This window comes from Gallinula chloropus (assembly GCF_964237585.1).
Source record: "Gallinula chloropus genome assembly, chromosome: 5".
Classification (NCBI taxonomy): domain Eukaryota; kingdom Metazoa; phylum Chordata; class Aves; order Gruiformes; family Rallidae; genus Gallinula; species Gallinula chloropus.
The window spans coordinates 50,041,070-50,062,504 of record NC_140090.1 but is presented as its reverse complement, the minus strand read 5'-3'; the positions used below and the strand labels follow the sequence as shown (position 1 = coordinate 50,062,504).

General features: G+C 44.7%; 1 protein-coding gene across 1 annotated transcript; it reads right to left on the bottom strand.

The window, feature by feature from the left end:
* Positions 1-510: 510 nt before the first annotated feature.
* On the bottom strand, positions 511-19,868 carry MINPP1 (multiple inositol-polyphosphate phosphatase 1; the record flags this gene model as incomplete). Its single annotated transcript, XM_084265362.1, has 5 exons — positions 511-991; positions 15,974-16,107; positions 17,841-17,938; positions 18,848-19,036; positions 19,319-19,868. The coding sequence occupies 5 exons, from the start codon at positions 19,866-19,868 to the stop codon at positions 592-594; spliced, it is 1,371 nt and encodes a 456-aa protein (XP_084121488.1). The 3' UTR covers positions 511-591.
* Between the last annotated feature and the right edge of the window lie 1,567 nt (positions 19,869-21,435).

Below are 21,435 nucleotides of genomic sequence, written 5' to 3'. Positions count from 1 at the left end.
TCCTCCTGCTTTAAACGCCCAATAAAGAGATGTCTGCGTGGTGATGTCCAGGCAGAAATTGGGCAGCTGTGGAGAAGGACTCTTTATCCTCTCCCTCCTAAAGCCTCAGGGAGTGTAAAAAAAAAAAACCAACCAAAAAAAAAACCTCAGCGATTTGAATTATTTCATGCCTGCCACAAGAAAATGGTAGCTAGCACAACAGGCAGCACAAAGCAATACTGAATCTGTCCAACTACCTTCAGCTCTGATAAAAAAGAAGTTGCCCCGGCTCTTATATCCATCTACAGCACATTCGTAAGAGGAATGACCAATGAAATTACTGATTTGTACATATAAACAAACAGCAAGATGCTTCATCTTGCATCACTGATTTGTTACAGGTGTTCAGCAACATCCCTGTGACGGCATTTGTTTTTGTAATTCTGCTTACGTAATAAACAAACAGTGTGCTGAGCTAACCAAGACAACCCATCAAATCTGCATGTTTAGAAGGTCAACACAGCAGCAGCAAATCATCAAAAGTGCTTGTTCACAGCGCCTGTCCAACAGAACAGAGGTCAATTTGCAGGGTACCCGCTCCGTTTCATTCCCTCAAAGTTCATCAACAGCAGTAACATTAATTTTTGGCAATTCACACACTTCTTTGAAATGACAGTTTTCCAGGATGTCCTTATAATAGTCCTTGAGGTCTGCGTAAGTAGAGATGGTTTCATTTGAGTGGTGAAACAGCAGCGGCTTTTCATTCAACAGCATCTGCACTTGATACTCTTCCTTAGAGGTTTTCACTTGGTCACAGTGATAAAGCACAAATACCAGGTTGGCTGCATAAGGCACGATACGGCCACTGCGAAATTTCCGATGCGCTTGCCTGACGTAATTGTTTGCCTTGAGAGGCTCATCATCTTTGAAGAACCCCATAAGGGCAAGGAGTGGCTGAAGCGTCTCTGCATGTCCAACTTGTACAATCAAGGGTGAAGAAATGGGTTTTGAACTAAAAAAGAAAAAAAGTGCAAAGGATAAGGAAAAGCCTGAACTTTAAAACAAACATACCAACGTACCACACAGCTGTCAGCAAGGAAGGCTTAAAGAAGTAGACTTTGAACTTGTTTTTACTCTAATGCCCAATAAAAACCTGCTTGGGAATTTCAATGCATCATAGACTTTTTCTTAGAGCATCCAAGCTTCCTAAACTTTGTCAGTTTAAGGTGTTGGCTCTTACACAAACTCTGAGAAGCTGGAGCCTAACATAGATATGGTAAGCGAACAGCAAGACACAGATTTGTGGTGTGCATCCACAGTGGGAGATCCAGTGCCCACGCTACAGTTAATATACTGGGTTTGGACTAAAGAGAAGACTTTTAAATAGCACCACCTCCTCCCATCAGGAGGAATTTGAGAGAAGGGCAGCAAATCCACAGGCCAGCTTCAAGGCTGAGGGAACAAACCCAACCAAGTCACACACTTCATCCAATGTGCCAGGGTCCCCTTCCACCAACAGCATGCAGGAAGGCTCGACGACATCGCAGTAACTCATTATTTCTGTTACACAGACCCACTGCAAGTGGCTAGGGCCATTCTCCCACCATGAGCTGCATAAACTCCCTGAGACTTTTTTTTAAACTACATAAAATTTTTACTACAAGTCTCACGGATTTGCTTCAGTACAAACCTACAGCTAAAAGATAACAGTTCCTCCCAGGATCCTGAGCTGTGTCTCACAGACTAGAGTCACTAATTTACTTACTTTTTCTTCTTTACCAGCAGACACAAAAAGCACCTGAATGGCAAAGCATAATGAACTATTAAATGAGATCAGCCACTTTGCAAAGAGCAATGATTTTTTCTTAAAACACAGCCTTTTCCTTTAGCTATTCTAAATCCTTCAAATGACACAGAATGTTTTGAAACCTTTTTAATAACTTTCTGTTTTAATTAATGAAAGGCATGGTGAAGAAGAGCCCCCACGTTACCATCTCTTCAGACCTGGAAAGTTTTAAAGTTTTCAGCATTAATTTTGCCAGATTTGAGAACTGAAAATTTTCCTCAACTGCTGTAACAAAGAGTACACGACAAGTCAGACTCAAGATGAAAATTCAGCTCAAGTACGAGCTCTGTGGCACATTAAGAAGCTACAGCAACCCCCTACTGCTCTCTGACCTAGCTACAACTATGGGATCACCTGCACAAGCAGGTCCATCACTGATTTAATGCACTGGCCACTTCCCACCCTGGCACACCACCCCCAGCACAGGAGTTTGACGTGGGGGTTCTTGCCTACCTCTATGACCACTGATGCTCCTAACTGAGTATTGTGATGGAACAAGAATCCTAATTCAATAGCAAAATACTGCCAACAATAGTTTGGGGTTTTTTGCCTGCAATATGGTCCAGCTGTTTGGAAGGTACATTTACCAAGTGTTAGACTGAAGATGGTGATCTAGTTGTTGGAGGAAAACAGTCCCTCCATAGTTTATTAGTCCAGATTATAAACAGGACTAGCACCATTACTGATTCTTGACAATACCAAATAGTCAAAAAGAAGATTAAACTTCCACAAGCTGATTCATACCATGAATAAAGCAAAAAAAAAAGCAAGGGTTCATGCAACAAGAGGTTACATGTTATTCAACCCAAGGAAAGGTGAAGAGCTGGCTTGTAGCGTGAGGAAGCATCAGCCAAGATGAAAGTCTGCCCCTTGCTCCAGAGCAGGATGATGGCTTGTTGGGACTATCTCCAAGCAGCACTCTGCAGCACAGGTCACCTGTTCTAGCACATGCAAATACACGTTTAACTTTCATGAGACAAGAGGTGACGTTTGGAAACGCTCCAGCTGCCAGTAAAGTGCACCCACAGATAAGACACAACTTGATTGGCCTGAAAAGGAGGCGTTTCCTCCGCTCCAACCTGAAGTCTGAAGCAATTGAAAAAATGGTTAACTGGGGGGCTCGCCTGTCCACTCGAACTTTGATCTGATAAGCAGGAACTCAGCCCGGGCACAGGAGGGGCTGCTTCATACTACCAGCTCGATAAAGCCACAATGTTTGTGCAGCCTACAACACCCCTTGCACCCATCTGCTCCCTCGTTAGCCTGCAGCTCTTCTGACCGCATTCCCATTCCTTCAGCACATACTTGAAACACCACTTGAAAAAAAATAGTATCAGAAACCTGTTCAAAAGCAGCATTAAAACCGCAGAGCGGTTCTATATGGGGGACGTTACTTTTTTCCACCCACGCCTTTGCTGTACCAAGGTGTACATTCACTACAGCCCCCCTTCCAGCACCTCCAAAATCCATGGTTCTGCCTACATTTCTCCCTTTATTTGTGAGCCTCCTCTCTGATTCCCTCACTTTAAAACTGTAAAGCCTTCAGATCCTTCCTTTCTCTCCCTTTGCCCCTCCGTTCCTTGTTCCCTTCCCTTACTCATTTGACTACACTACTTCATTTACACCCTCTCTCTCCACATACACCTTCAGGAGTCATTTAGGTTGTAGGACACATTCATATCCCCTCCTGTCAGTCAACAAATAGGACCAGGAGCAAAACGCCCATGTGCCTGTAGAAGACAAAGTTATTCCTTTGACCTCCTGCAATTTCCAGCTCCAAGATTTCCTGGGCCAGACATGGCTTCCACAGAACATAGGTGGAGGGAAGATTCATTGAGAGATCCTATCTGCCAAACAGATGTCATCAAGTTTACAGCATGACGACATCCTGTGGCAAGGACTTGCACATACCACTCTGTATTTTTTATTTGTAGATGCCACATACCATTTCAGCCTTTCTACTTACAACTCTGTGGTAATATTCTTTCCAAGTTGAAATATCCTGCCATAGTAATTCCAGTTTTTTTCCCAGTGACCTATATCCTTTTAGAGCAGAGTATTAGAAGTGCACAACACTCCAGGCAGTAAGCTACCCTGTAAATCCACACTGTACCCATGATGCTGTTTTCTTAAATCACAGCACCTAACACTTTTTCTAGTTAGTTTGCAGAAGTCTGAGACGCTTCCGAACAACTGTAACAAACTCAAAACTCAACTCCAGAGTGGTACTCTATCCTAGATTCTACCTGACAAATTTACTTCACAGGTCTGCAATCTTCAAGCCCAGTTAGTTTCACAAGGTCCTTTTACAATCCTCCCAGTAGAAACAATTTATCTTATTTATCTAGAATAAAAGTGCTGCACTTGCAATGCCACTTAACTTCTCACCTCTTTTTTCCTGGTCATTTACAACATGCTGATGAGTCCAGATCTTTGCAGATCTACTTCCACTGGCGACCTTCCTCTGCTAGGAAAAAAAAAATCCACCAGCTATCTCTACCTTCCATTCCACCACTTGTATTTTTACAAATTTTTTTACCCATGTAAAGAACTTAACTCTGGCTGCCAGATTTCTTTTTATGGGGAAACTTGTTGAAAGATGTTTGGGAATCACAACTGTCCCCTAGATCACCCTATTTGTATGCTTGCTGATTCTCCCCAAGAGCTCCAAGTGATATGATTTCCTTTCAAAGAGCCATACTGACACAACTCCGGTATATCATGTTCCTCAAGGTGCCTATTAATGCTAGTCTCCATTATTATTATTATGTGCATCTGCAGCCCAGAAGGCCAACCACATCCTGGGCTGCATCAAAAGAAGCGTGGCCAGCAGATCAAGTGAGGGGATTCTGCCCCTCTACTCTGGTGAGACCTCACCTGAAGCTGTGTCCAGCTTTGGAGCCTTTAATTCAAGAATGACACGGAGATGTTGGAGCATGTGTAGAGCAGGGCCACACAAGTGATCAGAGGGCTGGAACACCTTTTCTATAAAGACAGGTTGAGTTGGGCTTGTTCAGCTCTGAGAGAAGGCTTTGGGGAGATCTTACAGCAGCCTTCCAGTCCCTAAAAGGTGCCTAGAAGGCAAGGGGTGATGGTTTTAAACTAGAATAGGGGAGATTTAGATTGGATATTAAGAAAAAAGTTCTTCAGTGAGGGTGGTGCATCACTGGCACAGGTTGCCCAGAGAGGTGGTGGAGGCCCCATCCCTGGAGATATTCAAGGTCAGGCTTGGTGGGGCTCTGAGCAACCTGCTCTAGTAAAGATATCCCTGCTTACTGCAGGGGGTTGGACCAGATGACCTCTAAAGGTCTCTTCCAAGTCTACACATTCTACGATTCTGTAATTATTTCCACTAGACTGGCGTGTAATTCTGATTCCTTCCCAGAGTTGGTTTGGTTTTGTCAGTTTTGGTGAGGGTTTGGGTTTTCTTCTCCTTTATTTAATTACTTGTTTTTAAACCATCACACCTGCCAGCCCCGACAAGCTTCTGGGCTGAAACCAACAGACACTGGATGATATTTCAGCTCTTTTCCCTCATGTTCTCCAGCGCTCTTGGGGGAGTATCACTCGGCTCCCTTAACTCGGCGCTGCACACCCTTATACACATGCCTGTGAGGTTTGGCTTGACTTCCCTGCTGATAGTCACAGGAATCTCCAAACAGAGTAAGACAACAAATATGGTTAACTGTTTCTTTATAAAAAAAAAAACCACCACAAAACAAACAGCAAGCCATATATTTACAAAACAGGAAACAAGATATAGCATATACACACAGAAATTTTAGAGCACAAGGAAAGAAAGTCTCATAAAGACAAAAGAAGGAATAGACAAGGCACTCATTCTCCCTGTAACCTGAGTTTTTTATTTCATCTGCTTTAGTCCCAGGTTGACAGGCCAAGCCATCTTGGGAAACAAACCCACCCTCTCCCACTCACAGCTATCCCACTGTACTATTTTAACAAGGATTAAAACTGTTTCCTTGTACACTTTATACTCCTTTTCCCACCGGCACTGGCTATCTGGTTTCTAAGGCTACTTAAGCACTCCCTGTTCAGTCTCTGAGGTCATGACTCCAGTTCAAATGTGGTTTCATATCATCTAATAACGACAATAAAACTCATCATTGAGGTTAAAACAGCAACAGTAGTACTTTTAATTACAGGGATATCATGAAAGACTGCGTCTTCAGAGCATGTACACAGGCAAAGGTTGCTACAGCCCCTACACTTCTGTTAAATTAAAGACAGGAATGCAAAGCACCGTCAACTAAACACTGATAAACTCAAACCAGTAGCACAGGCTATTAAAATATTAAACAGGTTTCCACACTCAATCATCTTTATAATTGATTGATGACTCAGTGTCACGCAGAAGCATTAGACAAAGTTCTCAACATCATATTTCAGCAACTGCTAATGGTATTTCAATTCACTTTTTTCATTTCAGTTCCCTTTTATTTAGTAGCAAATGACTTGGGAAATCACACTGAGCAGTAAGGGGAAAAAAAAATCTGAAAAAAATTTATTTCCAACTTTAAAGGGAGATTAGGAGATTGTGCATTAAACTCTGTCATAAAAATATTAAGAGCTTTTTGGAGAGCAATTGGGTTTTCTACCCTGTATGGGGCACTTCCAAACAAGCAGAAGTGCCTGTCACCAGGCAGGTCAGAGAAGGGTTCATTGAAGAGACGCGTCAACTGCCGCTCCTGAACTGCCCATGCTGTAACCCCCTAAGTAAACCTGACCACAGCTGAAAAAAGTTACGTAGCAATTCACCAGCACACCCCTGAAAGCTAAGTCTAATCATGGACAAAAAGGCACTGTGGAGAAGGACGGATGTGGGATTTATCATGCAGGCAAACATTAGCTCTCGTCAATCTTGGCAGACTCAGGTTTCACCCTGAATTTTCTGCATCAGCGCACCCAACCTCAATAGCAGATTGTTACTATTTTTCTAGAACTACTGATATATCGCTTCTGATATGGAAGAAGTGAACTTCCTTTTAAACAAAGCTTAGTTCCTAAGCACCAACGTGACTTTCAGCTAGAGATAAGACAAACCTCAAGAGATAGGGGGATAAGAAGAAACTTCTCCTACAGTAAGGCTTAGCCACCCAACCCATACATCATGGAAAAATGCCTCCAATAATTCCAGAGATGGTAAATACGGACCTCAGAGATTAAACATTACTGCAGCAGTACTGTGCTGATGCTAAACGTTGAACCATCGTGATAAGCCAGAACCAAATCAAGAGGATCATGCCACTTGTCAAACCCTTTCTGCCCAAGTTGAATACTGGTTAGGCCAGTTCATTCATTTGTCTGTTAGTTGCCTAGGTATTGTTTTCCTTGGGGTTTTAATTTCTTAGATAAAAGGATATTACTCTGTAAAAGTTGCTGAGATATCTTTTCAGAGCAATCATGAACAAGCAAGTATTGGGTAATTAATGTGAGCTTAAGAACATTCTGAGAGGTTGGAAGGGCATAAACAATTTAAGTATCTATTTCCAGGCAGATGGATGGAAAGACACATTCCCAGGGCAGGACCCAGGGACTGCACAGCTATCAGAGAAGTCAGCAAACACAGAGATGCAGGGATGCTGTTGAACGCATGGACCTATGGAGAATTTATCATCCCCATCATTTCCCCAAAAAATCCTTTAATCATGTCAGAAGCCCCATGTTTGAAAGGGCTACGAAGATGATTAAGGGCCTGGAGCATCTCCCCTATGAGGAAAGGCTGAGTGAGCTGGGACTGTTCAGCCTTGAGAAGAGAAGACTAAGGGGGGGACCTAATTAAAGTTTATAATTATCTGAAGCAGGGGATGCAGGGGGAATCAGCCAGCCCCTTTTTAGTGGTCTGTGGGGATAGGACAAGAGGCAATGTCGGCAAGTTGGAGCACAGGAAGTTCCGCACCAACATGCGGAAAAACTTCTTCACAGTGAGGGTGACAGAGCCCTGGGACAGGCTGCCCAGGGAGGTGGTGGAGTCTCCTTCTCTGGAGATATTCAAGACCCGCCTGGATGCCTATCTGAGTGATAAGTCCTAGGGAGCTGCTTTGGCAGGGGGGTTGGACCCGATGATCTCTCAAGGTCCCTTCCAACCCCTACAATTCTATGATTCTATGGAGCTAGCGAAACCAACCATTCAAAGATACAAAGCTGCTGTTTGAGATGTTTACAGTTTATTACTGTATTTCTCTGATTTTATATTTTATTATTTCTCTGATTTTCTGGGAATGAAGTCAAGACCTGCATATTTTTTCAGATGCTCTAATGTAAAGTGTGTGGTCTGCTGGACTGTAGCGCTGGCACGTTGGTCTCTGAATACATGAATGTCTTATTACAGCCATCAGTTGACTCATCACCTGCACGTGCCTGTTCTCCTCTCTGAACACATGTACCAAAGTCAAGCAACTGCTCCTTTTGTAAGCTATATATTGCTGTGGAATTAGCAGATGAGGTAACTAGCACCTAGCCCAGAAACTTTGATCACAGGCTCGCCCAGTACCTCAGAGGCAGGGGGACATGGTAGGCTCTGAAGCGGCCCCAGTGAGCCATCCACACCTCTCTAAGAGGGACCCTCTGAGGAACAGTGTACTAACACCTCTGCCCTGGCTCTGCAAGAGCTGCTTCATACCTCTAGTTAAGCTCACCTAGTATGCATCTGGCTACAAACTGCCCTGTGCTTCAGATAACGTAAACTACACATCCACACATCACAGCCCTGGTTCTTCTTTGGAGCTGCTCTCTTACTGGGTGGGTTTACAGCTCCCACCAAGGGACACAGGACACACCCCGAGATCCCAGCAGCAACCTACAAGGTTCAATGAAAGAAACAACTGAGCAATTTGGATCTGAGCAAAAGGTTGTTGGAGGGTTTTTTCCCCCAGTCTGATTATGTCATTTCTGCTGCATACGTGGAAGCTTTTTGCTCTCTTGCCTTTGTACGTGCTATAAAAAGATAGTTTTGAACAGTTATTTGTTTTCAGATTGTATATGGAATTATTTTGCACTGAGTCATTGTTTTGAAAGGAGCGATTAGGGCACAGTAGTAACTGAATACAGAAAGGTTATCATGTTGTGAACCGACCTGCAAAGAAGGTGGCAAGTTACATTAAACAATAAAAGCTTCCCATAAACTGGCAAATTGAGCTTATGGCTTAGCCTGGTATAACTACAAAGATCACCTTCACTTGATCTTGAACCATGGTCAAATTTAAATAAATCTATTATTTAAATACCCTTAACCTGCTCACTCTCAGTGGAAACTACCAAGTATTTTGCAAGGTGTATGTGCAGCTAGGTTAGTGCTTTCATTCATTAGTCACAAGCCTTAAATATTGAGATGGCTCTACAAAGCATACCTCTCAATTTCTAGAGCCTTCCTTCAACCTGTTTGGACAGCAGAAGTTATAATGAGTACTTCATATTCTCTTTCATGAGCAAGAAAGGCAGACTTTTAAGTATTTGAAGCTAGAAGAAGAAAGTATAGAACAGCTTTGACTAACAGCTGACATCCTTAAAGAGTCCCACAAGCAATTTTCAAATTGCTCAAGTGTGCACCTATTAATGTTGCTGGTTCATTGGTTGCTTTTTAATAGGATTAGCAGCTTCATATTGCATTAATTACCAAAATACACAGATTTCTCATCAACACACAGAGTTCCTGTTGGCAGAACAGCCCTCCCAGATGTAAGGCTCTCCTGGCACCTCACAGAAACCCAAAGCTGAAAAGCAATGCGCATCTTTATCCCTTCTACATACAATTTTCCTACAGATCCATACCCTATGTTGAAGCAAAAGGGGCTTCCTCCCGCAACCACAGCATCCCCTCTTTGTCCTCCCAAGTTCAGTGTGCCAAGTCTCCCAAGGAGGCAAAGAGCCAGTGAGCAATAGGCCTGAGCTGGCAGTCCCATGCCATGCACAAACCTGACACGACCCTTGAGGAGGGATGGGGGCCCATCAAGTCTGAGGTCATTCACGTTAGATGGGGGGGAAAGAAAAATAGCAACAGATTTTCATCACTAGCTGTAGCTTTCACATAAGAGCTACCAAGAACAAAAAGCTTCTTCTGAGCTAGGGTGATACTCACTGATTGCTCCTCTACATCTTAACCTTGAAGCTTCTTTAAATACCACATCTTTGGGAACTCGGATGCTTTCTAACTGTTCAAAGAAATGCTGGCTGCTTTCAACACTTCTTCCATAGTAGCACAACTGCAAGTGAATGCACGTGTCTGTATCAGTCCCTGGCAGTTTTATCCATACAACGAAGAGCAGGGACTCTTTTAGTAAGGCTCTAGTAAGGGGGAAAAGCCCAACAGTCTGGAGAAGAGTATTTTCCTATTCCACAGCCTGACACTGCAGCTTCTACCTGTAGCAGGAAGGATGGGCAAAAATGCAATTCTTACATCTTCACAAAAAAACCCAAATGTTTTATGGACTAAGTACTTACTGCCTTGGTTTAACATTATATTCAACTCCTGTGATACAATGTTTTAGGGAATTAAGAAAACTTGTATGGAAGTGATAGTCCTGGCCTCCAACCTTGCCCTAGCAATGTGGTCACAACATTTCTTTATAGACTGGTAAGAAGGTACAGAGGAATGTAGTCCTGAAAAGCCCACTGAGACTGTGGTAAAGTTCCAGGGAGTAGACGTGGATGCTTTCTACAGCAGAATCAACCATTATTAGCAATTTATACTTATTCCTGCTGTAGGTTTAGAAGAACAGGTCCATGCATGGGTGTGCTAACAGTAAGTGGGTGGTGACTAATACAAGTATCGATAAATTCAACATCAGGCCCAAGTTCCTGAACACTGATAGGTATTCCAACACCTTTGCCCCAGTTCTCCAAATGGGGACAGTTGACAAGGATATAGTAAAAAGCCCTTTCCAAACCACCTTGCTGTACAGAAAGACCTACACAGAAGAGACTGTCACTAGTTTAAACAAGAAGTCTACTGGAATTCATATGATGAAAGACCCTAAAAAATGTCTGACCAGCTTGCAATGCAAGAAGTTGTGACTAATTAGCCATAGGCATTCGTTACCCCTCTATTGTTTTCTTCATGAATGACTAACCAGCAACGATGTTTCCCCCCACCCCAGAGAAAGAGAAGTGAACTTTAGCAAGACAGCTAATAAAACAACTAACTCAGTGAGCAATCAGACTGCTGGTCAAGAACCACTTCATGGGAGGAAAAGGGTTACAAAAAATAAAAAACATTATTTCTCTTTTCAATTCAGCTGTAACTGGGAATGAAAACAGGAGGAAGTTATTGAATACTTAAAATGTGCTATCAGAGTGCAGCATTGCCAACACTGTTCTGCTTCAGGCCTGGCAGGAAAAAACAGATAATCCAGGTCCCTCAGGTACTTGCTGGAATAGAAATGGTCCCCTTTCTGCTTTTGGATAGTCTGGCCTAAGATTTCCAAAAAAAAAAAAAAAAAAAAAAAAAAAAAAAAAAAAAAAGAACCCAGAGCAAATCTAACATATTGGGAGTAAATGTATTTTCTTAATGCTTAAAAGCAAACAGCCAGCTACAAATCAACATTAAACACCGCTAAGTCAAAACAACGTTCCACTAAAAGGCATTTCATCTTCACAATGGTTTATTTTCTGAGTAATGAGCTGCTGCAATACTATTTAACCTGTTTCCTTGCAGTTGCACAAGACCTTAAAAAAAAAAAAAAGTCACTCATGAACACACATATCCACAACCAAACATTTCCTATAGTCATTACCGCAGGCATAAGTTTCTTATTTGTATTCTTTGTTGTTTTCAGCTCTACTATCAAATTACTACAGGATTTCTCATGTGAGACCCCACCTGGAATACTGTATCCTGTTCTGGAGTCCCCAACACAAGGACATGGAACTGTTGGAATGGGTCCAGAGGAGGCCAGAAAGATGATCAGAGGGCTGGAGCACCTCTCCTATGGAGACAGGCTGAGAGAGTTGGGGTTGTTCAGCCTGGAGAAGAGAAGGCTCTGGGGAGATCTTAGAGCGGCCTTCCAGTACCTGAAGGGACGACAGGAAAGCTGGGGAGGGACTTTTTAGAAGGGTGTGCAGTGTGAAAGGATAAGGAGGAATGGTTTTAAAGTGGAAGGGGGCAGATTTAGATTGGATATTAGGAAAAACCTCTTCACTATGAGGGTGGTGAGGCCCCGGCAGAGGTTGCCCAGTAAGGTGGTGGTTGCCCCCTCCCTGGAGGTGTTCAAGGCCAGGTTGAACAGGGCCTTGAGCAGCCCAGTGTTGTGAGAGGTGTCCCTGTCCATGGCAGGGGGGTGAGCACTTGATGACCTTTAAGGTCCCTTCCAGCCCTGACCATTCTGTGATTTGGGCTAAGTCTCTGTCCCTACATGAAAAAGCTCCAGTCACACCTCTGCTCTTCAGATCACAGGAGACGTAAAATGTTCCGATACCTTTGGTGGTGGTAGACATACCCAGATTCTCAAATCCAGGGGATTACCCAATTCAGACTATACCCAAATCGTAAGTGCTTTAAGACTGCCACCTTACGTCGTGCGATGGAGTGACACGCCTCTGTAGCACAAGGCGGCTAGCTTTCACTTCCCGCTTAGCATGAGGCAGACAAAGCAGCCTGATAGCTCAGCTTTGAACTTTGCAAGGTTTTTAGGGTCCCCATCCTTTTCACAGACACACACCCTTGCTTCCCTCTGTGTTGGCAATACAACACGAGAGCCCCAGAAATTGCAACCGAACTTCTACAGCCAAAGCCGAAAGACAGGATAAAACCACCTCAGCCCTTCAGTTCTCTGCCTCAGACACCTGCTCTTCCTCTGCTCTGCCTTGTAATTTAGATGATGTCAACTGCGGCTTTGTTAAGCTGAACCATGTCTAAGCTATCCCTGTAAGACACACACGGCTGCTTTTCAGGTAGTGCACATCAAGTCAGGACTGGAAGGCTGTCACTGTCCAGAGCAGATCACACCAAAAGCAAACAAAATGGATCACTCTCTTTGCATGAGAAGGCTGAAGAAAGGATGCAGTGAAGTTTATTTAAAGGGCGACCTGGCATGACCACTGCTTTGACTCTACCACTACCAAAAGGAGAGGCATCACCAACACGCAGCCAGCCTTAAACTTCCAGACCCCATTTGACAGCACAATTTCCTAAGCTGGCTTGGCTGGAGAGGGGTCACTATCAGCAGCAGTGCCCTGCAGCCCACCTTTCATTCACAGCAACCCCTTGCCAAAGCTGAACTTACTTCACACTTGCAACTGCCGCATTTTAACCCATTCATGGCAAAATAAATGATTTATCTCCTCTGTGCTGGCTGTCACACAGCCTGTACTGGGGTCATGTCATCATCAGAGCAACATCAAGGCACCAACCCAGACATAAGCTTTGGGAAAGCCCATGCACAGATCTCAGACAGTTTTTCAACACATTTACCTTCTCACATATTAAGCTGATACTCTGTTAAGTACTTTCCAGGTGGATCCCAGAATTAAGATAAACAGTACAAGCACCATTCACCTAGTGATAACTCCACTTGAGATGAAAGAAACCATGTCATGTATTAGCCACGACCTCAACACTCCTGCACCGCTCAGAGCTTCAGTGATGAACACAGGGTACCTCTCGTGCAGAGGATGCTAAAGGACACCAAAAAGCCATCAAAGTGTTTGAGAACTGTGCTTTGACTGGCTTACTACACAGCTCTTCTATTACTGTTAACATTCAACTTGGATCATCTGTCAGCATACCCTTAAAGGAGCACAACTTCTTTGCTGTCTTCTCTTAAAACAGTTATAATCAGCTTTATGGATCAATCCTCCCAAACCCAAAATGTGAATGTTACCTCTAACTTCAAAAAGTTTTGAAAAAATAATAACAATTTAAATCTTCCAGTAGGTTATCAAGTAAAAAATACATGTAGCCAGACTCAAATATCTTTGACCTGTGCTTTTCTTCCTGAAATATCAAAGCCATAAATATCATTCTGCTGGTGTTCAGCAGATCTACTTTAATACACTGACAATAGCAGTAAAGTCCCAAGGATGCTAGGAATGCAAGAACATCCACAATAACTAATATTTACATGTATCAACACCAAAGCTGAATTTGCTGGCTATAAGTCAAAGGTACTTATTTAAAAATTGTTTTCTGTCAAGTGTTTACTGTGATCAGTTTTGGGCCCCTCACTACAAGAAGGATGTTAAGATGCTTGAGCATGTCCAGAGAAGGGCTACAATGCTGGTGAAGGGTTTAGAAGACAAGTCTTATGAGGAGCAGCTGAGAGAGCTGGGATTGTTTAGTCCAGAGAAAAGGAGACTGAGAAGAGACTTCATCGCTCTCTACAACTACCTAGAGGGTGGCTGTAGTGAGGTGGGACTTGGTCTCTTCTCCCTGGGAGACAGTGACAGGGCAAGGGGAAATGGTCCAAAGTTGTATCAAGGAAAGTACAAGTTGGATATCAGGAAAAATTTCTTTACCCTTTTCTGAAAGTGTTTTCAGACACTGAAACAAGCTGCCCAGGGAGGGGTGTTGAGTCACCATCCCAAGTGGCATTCAAAAGAAGAGATGTACTTGGTGACATGGTCTAGTGTTGGACCTGGTAGGGTTGGATAGATGGTTGGACTTGATGATCTTAAAGGTCTTTTCCAACCAAAGCCATTTTATGATTTAACAACTTAGTATTTATACAGTCTTACAGTTGTATCCTTGATATTGTGTGCTTTTATAAACATTTCCATACGTAGCTGCTAAGGTAATAATTCACATGACCGACCACTAAACTATGTATTTATAATTCCTCACTGTACATGAGCTGCTGTAAATTAATCCTCCTATGAATGAGCTGCATTTAAGCCTAAAGCAACACAAAAAAAAATTTATAAAGCAACTACCAGCACATGAAAGGAACTGCAGGTAGTCCTGTGGCACTGGCATTCCAACCTGGAACATTGTTTTCTCCGTGCCACAACAGATTCCAGTTTCATTCTTATTTTACTTCTACCAATTCACATGGGACAAGAGCAACAGCTTGCAGGAGTCAACAACACAGAAGAACAGCATAGGCATCTCATCTCTAATTTTTAAGGAAGCACAGGGATGGTTATTTCCTGACACAACAGCAGTTTTGAGGACCATATGACTCACCAGATGGACTGCCAACTGCCAAGTGTTCTCCACTGACCCAAAGCATTTGACCAGGCCACCATCCTTCACTTACTGTATCTTCAAGCCTATTAACAGTTACTTGTAAGGCCCAGTGTCTTCCTACAGCTGCAGTGTTGCTCCCAAGCTACAGTTTTGCTATAAAAAAGTAAGGAAACTAAATATCCTAAACAGAGGTCTTGAGCTGGCCAGCTGAACCACTAGCTTTGGGTTCAAGCAACAAATCAGGGCACTTACAACAACTTCAAGGTAGACATGCCTTTTTCCTGTTCAAGGGCCCAGAGTATGCTCCTTAAAACTCGCCCTTCCAAGTCTGCCCTCCCCTAGTTACAAAAAAGCTGGTTTATTACACTGAGGCTGATTTTATGTTAGAGCTCCAGCCTCTTGGGTCCTAAAACAGGCCCTTCTAGTCTGCAGTCACTAAGTGATTGGATTGATCCAGAGCAATTATTGTTTCTGTAATTACATTTCAATACCTTAAATCTGAACAGAAGGCTTTAATATGGTAAGAGACTCAGATAAAGCTCCCTCAGAAAGGTTTCCATACTGAAGTGCTTAAGTCACTGGATAAGGGGATGCTTTCAACCCACAGTCTTCCATTTGCAGCACAAATGATTTTTAACAAGGGCATTTTAAACAAAAAGCTCATTGTTTTAACTTAATGGCCTCTTCTCAAACTGGGAGGGGGAAAGAGCATCATTATCACATACAGCAGCTGGCTGTCCCTAGAAGGACCGTGTGCATTGGTAAGTTAACAGATGGAACTACATAAGCTGGGTACAAGAGCATCAGTGGAAGAAAAAAAAATATATATACTCTTTACACTAATGCTGTATTATCAGAAACTTTATTTTCTTCATTGAAATTCGCCTAGCTCAAACCATCCTAGCATTGTTATGATTGGAAGTAAAGTACTTAACCACTATTTATATTAAATCCAACTCTCAGGACTGACCACAGAAAGCCTGTAGCCAAAGCATAAATGCCTTATTTACCTTTTGCTCTCTTCCACCGCTTTGTCCAAATGTTGGAAGATATCTTGGAATAAAATGCAGCTAGAGCGACTATTGATGTCGTAGCCATATCCTCTCTTCCAGTATTGCTTCAGGTCGTTCAGGTATTCCAGTACCTAAAGTTACGGAGTTCACAAGTTTTTATTGTGGAACTAGGGTAAATAACACACACACCCACACCACACAGCCTGGAGCAGAGAGGTACTACCAGCACACTGAAGGAAATCAACAATTCCTTGACAGACACAAACCCCTAAACATCAAGGCTCCAGCTTCAGCATAAAACCAGACACAACACATCAAACTAAGACACCAAACTCAGCATCTTGCCCCCGATCATGCTTTTGTCATGCCCAGAAAAAACAGATGGCACACAGCACCCCAGACTCCACTAATTTTTAGCCTTTAGTGGTTTTCTAAGAGACTTCAGGTGATTCTCCCCTGTAACAATAGCCCCATTTGCCCTTTGGACACACTAAGTTTTAGCCTTAATAGTACCCTGCAGCCTGGCTACACATGGTGTTAAAAAACCCAACAGCCTGTTGTGAACCTGCCTGCTGCTAGCTTCACTTGGTACCCATTTGGTTCTGCACTTGAGTCAATTATTACCCACCAACTTTTTAGTCTGATCATGGCTTAGGAAGGTCAAAAGTCCTTAGCTTGGTAATCACTCGTCAGGCAGAAGCAATCCTATACCTTGGACTGAGTTTGTTTGTTTCTCTTTGCTAGAGATGCACACACATCTCAAAGAGACACAACTGTGCCTTGGATTTACGCAAGAGCAGACAGTGCTCTCTGTGCCTTTCCTTACAATTCCTAGCATTAGAGGTGTTCTTTTCATTTTTGTTCAGAATTTTTACCATAGTTGAGCTGACATTTTCATGCCACCAAAACTTCGCTTCTCAGTGGCACGATGGATCTGAGATACGTGCACCTTGCAGAGGAAATTTCAACTCCTCAGCCTATACTATACGCTCGGTTTCACAGCCAACACCATCTGCCACTGCAGTGCTGTGTAACCCACCCTCACAGGGAACCAATGCAAAGCCTCTCCAACACCTTGTATTCTTACTACCTCAAGTAACTTTGTATCACCAGGAAGCTTTCCCACCTCTCTGCTAAGCTGTCCAACAGCACAGGTCTCAGCAGAAGTCCGTGGTGGCCTTCCTCCTCTTTGAGCACAGCACTCACTCCATCTCCATCGCCTACCCCTCAAACAAGCACCTGTCTATGTAGAAGCCTCCCCTCTTTCCCAGGGGTTCTATGTTTCCTTAAAAGCCTCAGGGTGGGGGGCATTACTGAACACATTTTGGAGTGCCAGATAAATGACATCATTCTTACATCTTCTTTTGATCCCTTCAAAGGGCACATCAGGTACTTTTGAAAGAAGAACCAACATAAGTCTCATACATCTGGGTTCTACTAGTTTCATTAACAGGCATTAGGCTTAGACATCTGAGAGTCCCCAAAAACATATAGAAAGCCTTAAAGAATGTAGAAGACCTCATCTGATGTCCTCTGCCATCGAGGCACTTCACCATATGATTATAATATGCAAAACAGCTGTCTGGGGCATTTCTGATGTTACAAAAATAAAAGCATGTAAGAACCAAGCACAACAGTAAACAATCATTTTAATCAGGTCAAATCAAGACTACACCGGTCTTTAAGTCTGAATGAAGAAGGGTATTTCAGTCTTGCTACTCAAATAATCCAGAGCTCTCTGGGAGACCAAAGCACTTTGCTAGACTGAAAAATAAAGGGCATGCAACTCCGTGCAAAGAGTTGTATGTGAACACTAAGGCATCTTCTAAAGGCTTCTCAAATACCTCTCCCACTTAGCACCTACCTTGGCATCTTCTTCACTGAAGAGCGAACACCATGGTGAGGTCACATTTTTTATAGCCAACTCATACGAGCAGGTGAGAAAAGCCACTTGAACAAGATCTGCAATAAAGGCAGCAAGCAAGCAAAAAAGGTAAGCCATCACTACAGAAGTAGTAACTTTCTCTCAATTTGCCTCTAAAATGGAATGCAATTACAATTTAGCAATGCAAACACCGTGACCCAATAAACAAGTGCCAGTCCAAAGGCCAAGCACCAAAAATAAGTTTTCAAAGGCATCATTGAGCAAAATCCAAGTTTCAGACAGCAAGCTTTTCACATTATGTTGCTTTAAGAGGGAAACAAGAGCGTTTCACATCAAATGCTGCACATCTGCTGATGTACATGCTACAGGCAATAATTGCTAGTGTGTCATCACCACAAACAGTCAACACAAGGAAGGTGTGTCTGTTGAATACAGCACAGCCTCTGACTACCACTACTCATCCTTCATATTAGTGGCTGAATTTGAACAGTGGCGTGCTGCAACTTTTGGGATTGTGGCTTTAGGGACATGCTGGAGAGGAGAGCAACAGCTATTTTGGGGAGTTCCCACCACTTGATCACATAGGGAAACCTGGCATGTCAAGTTACAATGCAGACATAGAGGTCCACCTTTTCCTGAAGTCACTTGTGTGTTTAAATTTAACAGGGTTCACAAAAGCTTCATCTGCTTGACAAATGAGAATTTAAAAAACCCAAAAAAACGCAGTTGTACCCATCCAAGCACAGGTAAAGTTGATTTAATCTGTAGGAAATATATTTTCAAACGCCTTTCTCTTCTGACCACTGACTAACAAGCACTCATTACTTCAACACCAATCCATGTTTAGTCTCACACATTTAATTAGAGCCAACGTCACAGATTGACAGAGTATTTTAAATTACCTAGTCTGCGTAACTACACAGCATCTCATAAGTTGTTCTCAGCCAGACTCAAAGCCAAAGCCACCTGCAACAGAGGTTCTTTACCTGCGTTCAGCTCCTCCACCGGCAGACATAAGGCACTGGCCACCTTCTCCAAAACCTTCTTCATCTCTGACCCCTCTTTGAAGGCATTCACCTGGCACATGGCCGCATCGTTCTCTTCCACCAAGGCGACAAACTTGGCACAGTGATCGAAGAACCGCATCAAGGAATCGTTAACTTCAACCTCCTCCTCTGAAAGCAAACACAGCCTTCAGGGAAGCGGCCGAGAGCAGTACTGCTGGCCCCAGCGGTCCCCGGGCACAGCCACCCTCCCGGGGACAGCCCCCCACAGTACCTACAAGGTGCGGAATCGCCCTCAGCCTGGGACGGCGGACATGGGACCGGCCTCACGGCTCCCCTCAGCCCCAGGGCAGGGCAGAGGGCTTCCCGCAGCCTGTCCTCGCACTCCCCAGGCACGGCGCGGCGGTTCCCCTCAGGGAAGCGTGCGTGTGGCGGGGGGTGCTCCGGGCTTACCGTCGCTGCCGAAGCTGAGGGAGGGCCCGAGCCCTCGGCGGAATGCGGCCCCGCTCTGCCGGCAGCGGTGCTTGGAGCTACTGGCCAGCACCAGGCGGCGCCGGGCGGCGAAGAGGGCGGGGAAGCGGGCGGCCAAGCGGCGGGCCAGGTGCTCCATGTCGCGCCGGCCCTGCGGCGCCAGCCGCCCGTCGAGGCTCTCCTCGTACCACATCTGCCAGGCGGCCAGGTCGGCGGCGGCGGGACAGGCTGCCGCCGCGGCGGCGGGCCGGCGGAGGAGGCGGCCGTGGAGCTCGCCCAAGCGGCGGATCTGCCCGGCCGTGGGGTAACGGGTGCCGTGGCGGACCAGAGCGCGGAGCTGCAGCGGCGCGCAGGCGGCGGGCAGCCGCGACCCGGCGGCGGAACCCAGCGACAGCGGATCGCGCACCAGGTGCGGGTTCACCTCCTCGTAGCGGGACTTGGTACCGAAGTAGCCGCTCAACCCTGCACTGGCCAGCGGCAGCAGGAGAAGGGCAGCTGAGAACACAGGAGCTGCCATCCCGCTCGGCGCCATGGCGGCAACTGCGCGGTTCTCGCAGGAAGAGGCGGAGCGGAACCGCCCCCTCTCGCCCTCCCCTCCCCTCCCCTCGCCTCGGGGGCTGCGCCTCAGCTGAGGCGGCTCAGAGCCAGGGAAAGGGGGTCGTGGGGGGAGGTGTATTCCTCTAGGCCGGGTTGCCTGCCCCCAGGCCAGGCTGCCTCCCTTCGGGGCTGTGCCCGTGTGGAAAAGAAACGGTTTTTTCGGACCCATTTATGCCTCCTCACGACACTAAAGCTCCCGGGTTCCCGTGTGCCCTCCTGCCTTGTTCCTTCCTCGGGTGAGCACCCTGCCAGATGAAGAGGCAGCCCCGGGTGAGGCAGGGGCCGCTCCTCTCAGCTTGGGCTAGATCCCTTCAGGGCTTCATCCCTGTGCAAAATTAAAAAAAAAAAAAAAAAAAACAAAAAACCAGCCAGGTATTTTCTTCAGCCTCTCATGATGCTGAAGACCCCGCTCCTCATCCACCCTTGCACCCACTGTGGCCGGGCTCGGCCACTAACATGGGCTGCATTGTCCTCCATTCCAATGCATTCAGAGAGCAAAGCTAAGACGGGGCTTTCAAGGGTGTTTTTGAATCTTTCTACCCAAAAGCTGTTGAATTCCACCTAAAAAGGCAGGCAGCGTTCCTGAGAGAGGGATTGTGGATTGCTGCTGCCGGGGATGGCACAGCAGGTGAAGGGCAGTGCGGGGTGCCAGGGGTTTTTAGCACAGGGTCTTATGTGTTCCCAGCAGATGTGGGTTCAGGTGGAAATTTGTGGCTGTGTAAAAGATGAACCAGCGGAAATGTGAAGTTTGGAGCTCGGGGCAAATCCAGCCAGGAGCAGTGCACAGAGAGCCATCCGTACAGGTTGTAATCCTCTCATCCTGCTGGCATCACTGGCAACAGAGCATGACAGCAGCATAATGACCTATCCAGAAAAGCTTAGAAAGGCTTAGAAAATGAAAGAATAAAAAGAGACATCCTGTGGAAAAGCCTGAGTGCGCTGGTGATGCTTCGGGTTATAAAACAGCTTGGAAAAAAGGATAAGCAAAACATCCCCCAGCACAGCATTCCTATTGTTGATGGTATTTTTTTTTTCAAGAGATTTTGAAGAAATCACTTGTTACAAAATAGCTATCTGCTTGTAGCTAAGGAAACTGAGTTATTTGCTGCAGAAGCAAGGCTTGAGGGTAACAAAAACATCTCAAGTCTTAGGAAAAGGGCTTAACACTTGGCGCCACAGCAAGGAGACCTATGCTTTAGACACAGAAAGCTTAGGTACTTTACTCAGTAAGGCTGTTGCTTATACAGTTGAGAATTTTCACTGAATAAATAGATTTTCATGATGTGTTTAGTGAAATTCTGTTGGAAACTACATGTCCCACCTCATCAATAAGCAAAACAAGTGATAATGTAATGATATGCTAAAGCTCAAACAGAGTAGGCAAAGAAAGGGGAAAGAAAAATCTAGGAAAAAGTGGTTTTAAGTTTTTGGGCTCTTTGCAGTGCTGAGAGGCAGACAAGTTTGGCACTCATAACCTAAGTCAAATTTCTCTCTGTAAAGTT